Raw genomic sequence first — 8,577 nt, 5'->3', positions numbered from 1 at the left:
AAACTTGGATTTGGCTAGTTTTCATCATCATCATAGTCATTATTATTGCTGTTGTTATCACAGAATGCATCTATGCGTGTCCTTCCTTTCCTTTCCTTCCAGGCTTTTGCCCGCACAACTTGCACAGCATTGTCAGATGCCAGCAGTATCCTCCTGCTTATTCTGCCTGTCCATAATTATTGTAGTTGGGTATTTCATAAAATTGGTTGTTGCTTCTGCTTCTGCTTGTGCTTCTGCTTTTGAATTCGAATTCCCTTTCTCATTCGGACTGGCCAATAATACATTTCTGCCTTGTGCATTTATTCCAGCATTGCAATTGAGGATTTTGATTAGTTTTTACTCTCTTGCTGGATGCCTCGTGGCGCCGTGAGCGGGGGCTATTGATTGTGTACCTTCCTTCGATTGTTGCGCATCTCAAGAAGTGCCTTGGAAGGAGAGGGTTGGGCTGGCTCTGCCCCAATCCAGTTTTACATGCACTTTACTCCAAGCTTACCTCTGCAACATTTCCCACTTCTGCTGCACACTTTCGGGCATATGAAACCAGCTTCAAAAGCTCCATATAATCGAGCTTACTGGAAAATCTGTTGGGCGGCAATGGCATTCGCTGATCTTAAACTGTTCTCGTTGTTGCTTAAACTCTTTTGTATTCTCTTTCTTTCTCACACATTGCTTTTGTGGTTTTCAAAAAATGTTTGCCATTGTCTGGGCTGCTCCCCTTTTCCTCTACAAAAAATGTAGTTGGGAACGGAATCCTCCTCTGGGTCTACGTTTTTCCAATGCAGCAAAGTTATGATTGTTTGCCCTGTTGGCACGTGGCAGACTTCTTTTCTATACAGCCATCCCTTTGTTGCGCCGCCTTCTGCCTTCAGCCTGCTGCCTGCCTGTGCTCGATGTTTCCGAATTGATTGAAAGGAATTCTAGGGCTTCCCTGCTTGTTTGCAGTTGTCGTCGTCGCCGCCGCCTGTGACATGTCCGGAATACGAGGCGTAGAATGTCCGGTCCAGACAAGTGGAAGTGGCCGAGCTCTTCCACGCATTCGTTTCTATCGCCATCAATTTTGGAGGTGGATGTGCTCCACACGAGTAAGAGTCAAAGCAATTTGCCTGCCGCACAAATTGTCGCCAATTAGTGACGTGACTGAAGCAATGAAAGGTTAAAAGATAATAAATACGAAAGTAGGTACAAAAGGAAAACAAACAGAAATATGCAAACTCTTCATTCACTTTGCAATGTTAAAACCTTTTAGCAGCGCCTTTCTAAGTGCTTCTCGTAGGTAGAAGCTAAGCAGGTTTGCATGTGCCTGGCTTGTGGGAAAAATATGCAGCATTGATGCTTAAGCTTTCATCTATTAATAGCCAGCTTAAATCCAGCTTAAATCCATGTACTTATGCTTGATTCTCTTTGCTGGAATCATCTTTCAGAAGCCAGCTTTGGTGGTGTCCACTTTTTGGTGGTCGCGTAATTTTGTGTCAAAGAAAGAGCTGTGGAGAAGTTTAGTTTGCTCGATTTTGTAGTTTTGTATCAGAAGATGCATCAACAAATGCGGAAAAACCTCAACACGTGAGGTATTTATTAGATTTTATTGGCTGGAAACATATTCCTTATTAGCTGTTGCCTGTTCCCATGCCATCTTCCCATTTCTTTACTGCTTCCATTCATTTGTGTTCAGCCTCTTTATGCTTTTCCCGAGAGTAATCTTTTCTTGTACACCGCTTTGCTGGTCTCTCTCTCTGTCTCTCTGTCTCTCTCTTTCTCTCTGTGTCTCTCTCTCTCTCTGTGCACTATCCGTTGTATGCTTTTGACATTTTTGCGTTCATTTTTGTGTGACAAGTTTTCTGTGGTTCACTGGGGCCACTTTGCGGCATGTCAGCCCCATTCTCCACTCCACCACTCCTCCACCTTCTTCCACTCTGGCCAAAAGGCTGACGGGGTGACGGCCTATTTCACACTTTTATAGAAAATGTTTGCCAATTGTCTGGCGACGCTCCGACGTACTCGTGGTTAGCCTTTTTTCCTCTCTCTCTCTCTATCGTTCTCTCGCTCTCCTTCACACTTGGGGCGGAAGTTTGCGCAATTTCCAAAGCGGAAATGCAATTTTCGGTTCAGCTGCATTTGTCTCGCAATGCCACGCCCACGTGCCGTGAATCGACCGTGCCGCCCTGTCGCCCTGCCGCCCGTCCGCCAACTTGGGCTGCCTGCCAACACATCGTATATCAAATGCAGAGTTGGCAGCCCCTGACAATGACATGCAGCGAGCAGCAGCCAAACCAGAAAAGGCCGACAGCCTAGTGGGAGGGAGGCCTCCGCCAGCAGGGAAAAAAAGCAAACTCGAAATCGTCGACATAGCCAATAGCTCCCAGCAATCGTTTGTTGTCGTTGTCCTTGTTCTTGTAGCTGTAGCTGTAGCTGTAGCCGTAGCTGTTGGACCCATGGCAGTGTGTGTTACGCCTTTTGTGGCCAGATCAGAGAATTTATTTCACACGCTTTTTATGCACAATGAACACATACTTGGCCACAACTTTTTCGGCTCTTTGTGCCGTGCCGTACTCCGAGTGCCGAAAGAACTCTTATTTATTTGCATATAAATTATTCAATTGTTCCTTTGCTTATCTTTCCCGTTGGCTGCCTCTGACCCACCCTTTGGGGAGTCTATCAAAATGCTGAATGCATTTGCAGCTGCAATTGCAATTGGAATTGCAATTTCAATTGATTTTTGGGCTGATCTGTGGGCGTGGCACTGCACAATCTATGATTTATGTGTGTGCTGGAATTTGGCAAAAGCTGAATAAAATCTGCTGACACGGCGTGGGAGCTGAGCTGAGCTGCAGTTGAACTTAAAGAGCGTTGCCCAGTGATTTATAGACTCAACAGTGTCAAAAGAAAGTACACACACACCGCACACACAAACAAAAGCTTAAAGAGCAGCACAGACAGTGGAAGAGGTTATTTATTTATGCACAACTATGCCATAAATACTCGCAATGAATAATCCCAGAACGGATTGAAGCTGGAGTGGCCCTTTTAGGGTACATCCATCCACTCTACTGGCGGCTCACATGCCGCCATTTCTGCCGCCAAAGTTTCCGTTTCCGCTCAACACGTGCGCTAAACGGTTTGTCTGCCCCTTTCTATTCCTGTTCAAATGTCAAATGTCAACTGCAGCATCCGCTGTAGCATCATCCGCTGCTGCCGTGACATGCCTTTCGAGTCGCTGCGCAAACATTTGCCAAGCCCCCGCCTTAGCTTTCTTATTTTCTTACTTCCAAGAGCCTCCATGCCTCTCTGAATACAATACAGTACTCAACGCGCAACATCGAAACGTGTGAGGCTGAGGCAATGGGCTTGTCACCCAAAAATATCTTCTAATATCTGCTCGCTGCTGCTGCTGTTGCTGCTGCTGCTGCTCCTTTGCTACATGTGTTCAAAATTTATTAGCTGTCATATAAATCTTTGCACTCGGCCGCCTTTCTTTCGGGACATGTTTGGACGTGTGCGTCATTTCACCATTTGGCAATGGGCGTGGCAGAGCCTTCTGTTTGCGTGCAGATAAGGAGCAATCGGCATTACCCTCCGTCACCCTTTGCCTTTCCCTGAGGCCAGCGATGGAATTCTTTCATTTGCATAAATGCCAACTACTGAAGACATTCCCACTGAGTGCCTGTCATTTGTTTAATTAATATTGCACCCACGTTTGCACATGTGTCCTTCAGGGACTTAGGGACTTGAGATTTCCCTCGCTAAAGGGAGAATGAAATGTTTATGGGCTTTTATTAAATGAAAATACTTTAAATATGTGTAATAATAATAATTGCTAGAGCTCTATGTATTTTGGCACACTTTTTCTCACATCTCCTCCTCCTGCCTGCTCACAGCGTCTCTGGCTCCTGCTGCTTGAGCGGATTCCCCTTGTCGTCTATCTCCATGGACGGCACCAGGGGCGGCTTGAACCCGTACTCCAGCTGCAGATTGCGCCCAAAGTCGGGACTCCGCTTGAGCGAGTGGCCATTCCGCCAGCGCTGGAACTCGTCGAACTCGTTGCCCGTCGATCCGTCGGATGCTGAGGCTGCCGATCCCGGAACGGGTCCAATGTACGACTTGACCATCTGGGCGGGTGCCGAGGCGGCGGCAGTGGCCAGATCTGCCGGCAGGGTGTTGTAGATGTAGCGGGCGCCCTGCAGCCAGGCCGAGCCCTGAGGCGGTGGCGGGGGACGCAGATCGAAGCGCATGTCCGCCAGGCTGAAGGTCGCCACTGGCGGGGCCTCGCCGCGCACTGGCTTCACCGGAGGCTTCACCGGAGACTTGACAGGAGTCTTGGCTGCCTTGGACTGCGTGGTCTTGGACTGGGATTGGGTAATCTGCGGCAGGAGCTTCTTCAGCATGCGCGTGTAGTAGTTCTGCAGCACTTTGGGCGGAATGTGGGCGGCCACTGTGTGCGACCAGGGGTGCAGGGCATTGGGATTGGGATGGTGGCCGAAAGAGTGGAGAGCGGAGTGGGGCGGCGGCATGGGCATGTGGATGGCGACGGGCACGTGGATGGGTATGGCCATTGGGCGATCGACGAACTTCTCCACGATCTTCTCCACCTCCACGGGTCGCTCCACGATGCGCTCCACCTCCACGGGCACGTGCTTCTCCACGATCTTCTCCACCACAGTCTCCACGGGATAGGGCACCGGGTGCTCCACGTAGGTCGTCACCGGATAGGGCCGATCCACGTAGTGCTCCACATGGACGGGCACTGGCACCGGCTGGTGCACGGCATACGGCACGGGAATGTGCTTCTCCACGAACTGCTTGACGGGCCGATCGACATGCTTCTCCACCACATACGGCTGCGGCACAACCTTCTCCACAACAGCCACAGCCTGGGGCACAGTCTGCTGCTGATGATAATGCTGCGGCGGATGGTAGTTGGGGGGCTGAACATGCTCCGCATGGATGTCTCTTGGTGTCTCCTGCGGACGCGTCTCAAGACTGATGGCCGCGTGTGAGACGGCCACCTCTGGCGGCGAGCTCTCGTGCTCCGCCTGCTCCACATTGATGGGGTTCGTGGTCAGCGACGGATAGCTCTTCCCTGTCGCCGCAGCTGGCGATGGCTGGGATATGTGATTCTGCGGGTAGGGCTGGTGGTAGATGGTCTCGTGCTGCTCCACGAGCCTGCCATCCTTCTCCGTGATCAGCTTGTTGTGGATGTTGACGGACTTTTGCACCTCCACGAAGGTGTAGCCATTCGGCTGGCTCTCGGGCTGCCGCTCGTATGCCGCTGAGGGGTGCGGGGCGTGCTGGATGTGCTGCTGGGAGGGCTCGGCCGCCGCCTCGTACTCGTGTGGCGCTGGATGATGGACCGTGATCTGAACTGCAGCCTCCTGCGCCGACGCATGAGCAGGCGCTGGCGAGGATGCAACCTGCGGGGGAGGAGGAGTGTTGAGTGTCACGAAAACCAGACTATTGGGCGTTGGTCCAGCGTAGTCCGAGTAATGCTGCTGCACCTCTGGTGGGGACTGAGCTGGCGAGGGTATCGCCTGGGTGTGCAGCTCCTGCTGGTATTGCTGCTGCTGCTGCTGCGGTGGCTGGGAGGACTGTGGGATGCCGTGACTGAGCTCCTGTTGGTAGGACAACGGGGCAGCAGGTCGCACAAAAGGATTGGCATAGTCAGCCTCCTGGGGTGGCCGCGACAACGGCAACTGGGGAGGTTGGCTGGCCTCGTAGTGGAAGGTTCCCTTGGCTATGGGGCCATCGCCGCTGCCCGATATGACTGGCTTGAAGCTCTTGAGGAACTGTCGCGATGGCGCCTCCTGTGCGCTCTGCTCGCCGCGGACCTGGTAATGGTCGAGGGACTGCTGCTCCAGCTTTTCCGCTCCCTCTTGTGCCTTGGCCAGGGTATCGTCGTGGACGATGTGCACATTGATCTCCTGCTCCTGCCCGGGTCCCTTTCGATTCGCGTAGCTCTCGATGCTGTTCGGTGCTGGCGGGGGCAGCCGCTGCTGGTAGTAACTTCTGGCCGCGTGTCGGCTCTCTGCTATTTGGTTGTCCTCAAAGTCCTGGCCCTCGTCCAGCTCCGTCTCGTGCTCGCCCAGGATGACGATGGGCGCACTCTCTGCCGCCACCAGCGTCTCGTTGTCATCGCTCTCCGGGAGGAGCAGGAGGCTGGGCAGCACGGGCGCCGCCACCGCCGCCCGGTTGATGCGCAGCAGCTCGTCCCGCGAGATGTGGTTGCTGCCATCGCGGAACGGGTGCCCGTCCCCCGACGACGGCTCACTTCTGGTGATCTTCTCCACCACGATCTCGGTGTGGCCTGGACGCAGCTCCCGGCGGTACTCCTTGGTGACTGTCGTTTGGTAGCTGAAGTACGTTTCGTTCCGCGGGCTGTCCTCTTCCCTGGCTGGTTCTGTGACTGCGACTGGCACTGTGGCCTCTGTGGTTATGGCTGTGGCATCAACTGTGGGACGCACCACTGCCTTGTCGGTGGCAGTGTTGGCTGTGGGGGCCGTGGTGGTGGTCGCTGGCTCTGTGTCTGTGCCTGTGCCTGGGTCCCTGCCGCTGAAGCGGAAGATGTCCGAGAAGCCATTCGGGAACAGATTGGACAGCACCTCGTTGACAGTCTCCGTTCGGGATTGGGTCACAGTCTGCTCGATGGGTCTCCGGCGACGCACAGCCTCCACTGGCAGCTCCCTTTTCATCTCGAACTGGATGTAGCCATGGCCATTAGTCGGCGTGGACGGTGGCAGAACGGTGGGCAGAAATCCAGGCACTCTGGAACCAAAACGAAATTATGCCCATTCCCCGCATGAAACCTGTCCTCCCCCCCGACTTACCCCACGAACTCCTCAGGCTTTTCAGTGATTGCCGTGGTGGTGGTGGTGTCTGCGGCAGAGTCTTCCTCCAGCTCCTCCTCCACCTCACTGCCGTAATTCAGATCCTCAATGACCTCCAGCTGGCCCGTATCTCCGGCTGCCTGCTTATTAAGCTGTCAAAAGCGACGCTCATTGCCTGTCAAAATCTTTCACTAAGCTCGGACGGACTCACCTCCTTCGCTCTGTCACTCAGGGCCTCGTCATCGTTCTCCAGTCGCAGCACCCGCACCCGCACTTCCTCCTCCATCGGCATTGTTACATTCTGCGTCGCCGTTGGAGGCTGGTGCGGCGGTGGCAGGTTGCTGGTGGAACTAGAGAGAGTTGGCTGTATGCTGGCCAGCATCGAGCAAATGCCAAAGAGAGTCGCTGCTAGCAGCGGTTTCTGTTGTCGCTTCTGCCACATGGCGCTGCTGCTGGATGGAAATTGCGGAAATGGAAATGGAAATGGAAAGAGTTGAGTGGCATGGCTATGGCTATGGCAGTGTGAATAACCCCGCATGACAAATTCCAAACAACAAATAAAAAGCCAAACGAAACATTTGATGGCCACACGAGGATGCCAAAGTGGTAAGGCCTGTTTTGGGCCCACTCCAAAAGGCACTCCACGGCACTCCACGCCACTCCACGGCACTCGCCGGTGGTGGCCAGCACTCACTTGTCCGGGCTGTTTGATTTCAACCGATAGCCGAGTCGAGCCGAGCCGAGTCTTATGATGACTTTTCCTAAGTGGCTTTTCTTTCTCTTTCGCTGTGAGATTTTCCCTAAACGTCGCCTGCTGCCTGCAGCCTGTCGCTGGTCGCTTGTCGCTTGTCGCTGGTTTGCCAAGTTGTTGAACTTGTCGGCATTTGCTTTGGGCTTATGTCATTGCTACTGGCAACGTAATGAATTATTAATCAACCCCTCCGGGCGGGCCTGCGCGCTCTGCCACGCATTTAATTTGGAAAATTGAAATTGATGGCGTTTAAAATGGTTCGTACGGCTTTTCACATAGTTTTCACATGCCTGCCTCTGCCTCTGCCTCTGTCTCTGCTGTTGCCTCTGCCGTACTCGTATTTTGATGGCCATTAAATATGCATGCCAAAACATATTTCACTTGTAATATTCATGGCTTTCCATGCCCAAGTGCCCCAAGGTGCTGCTGCTCCCCAGTTAAGTGGGGGGTCTGGTCTGATCTGGTCTCGTGTCTCGTGTCTGTCCAAGAAAGTGAGTCCAGCAAGACTTGGTAAATTTCCACTCTAATTGCAGATGGATTATGATCTTAGCGCAGGCATTAATTGGCTCCTATTTTATGGAATATATGCAGAGTCCTTCCACTCCACAAATGTTCAATTGCTGCCAATCGTGGTCCAATTATGCGCATCACGCGTATCATTTCAGCCACAAATTCAATTTTCCACCATTTAAATTGCATTTAAAATATATTTTTTCTGCATCTATTTGAACGCACATTTATTTACCTGCATCCATGAAGTATAACGCGATGGATGGGGTTTGAGTGGGGGTTTGGATGGGTCTGGGTTTCGGTTTGGGTTTGGGTTTGGGAATGCCGCACAATGAAAACAACACTCAATTATTTATATTGATTGCCGGCCAATTAAAAAGCACTTTTAATCACTTTTCTATTTGATTATTATTCGGCTATTGTAATTAGAGTGGCAAATGGAATTCGTTCGGTTGGCTCTCCTGTTCTCCGAGCGTCGAATGGCACAACAACTGTGGGATT

At 52.2% G+C, this 8,577-nt stretch overlaps 1 protein-coding gene across 1 annotated transcript; it reads right to left on the bottom strand.

Annotated features, from left to right (window-relative positions):
• Positions 1 to 3,863: 3,863 nt before the first annotated feature.
• LOC117892644 lies at positions 3,864 to 8,355 on the bottom strand. The gene is made up of 4 exons (XM_034798998.1): positions 8,312 to 8,355; positions 7,027 to 7,264; positions 6,816 to 6,967; positions 3,864 to 6,753 (listed from the first exon to the last, which is right to left on the bottom strand). Exons 2-4 carry the CDS (start codon positions 7,255 to 7,257, stop codon positions 3,867 to 3,869), a joined length of 3,270 nt encoding a protein of 1,089 aa, XP_034654889.1. The 5' UTR covers positions 7,258 to 7,264; positions 8,312 to 8,355; the 3' UTR covers positions 3,864 to 3,866.
• Between the last annotated feature and the right edge of the window lie 222 nt (positions 8,356 to 8,577).

This window comes from Drosophila subobscura, chromosome E (assembly GCF_008121235.1).
Source record: "Drosophila subobscura isolate 14011-0131.10 chromosome E, UCBerk_Dsub_1.0, whole genome shotgun sequence".
NCBI classification, from domain to species: Eukaryota; Metazoa; Arthropoda; class Insecta; order Diptera; family Drosophilidae; genus Drosophila; species Drosophila subobscura.
The sequence above is the reverse complement of the archived record's forward strand: the minus strand, read 5'-3'. Positions and strand labels throughout refer to the sequence as shown.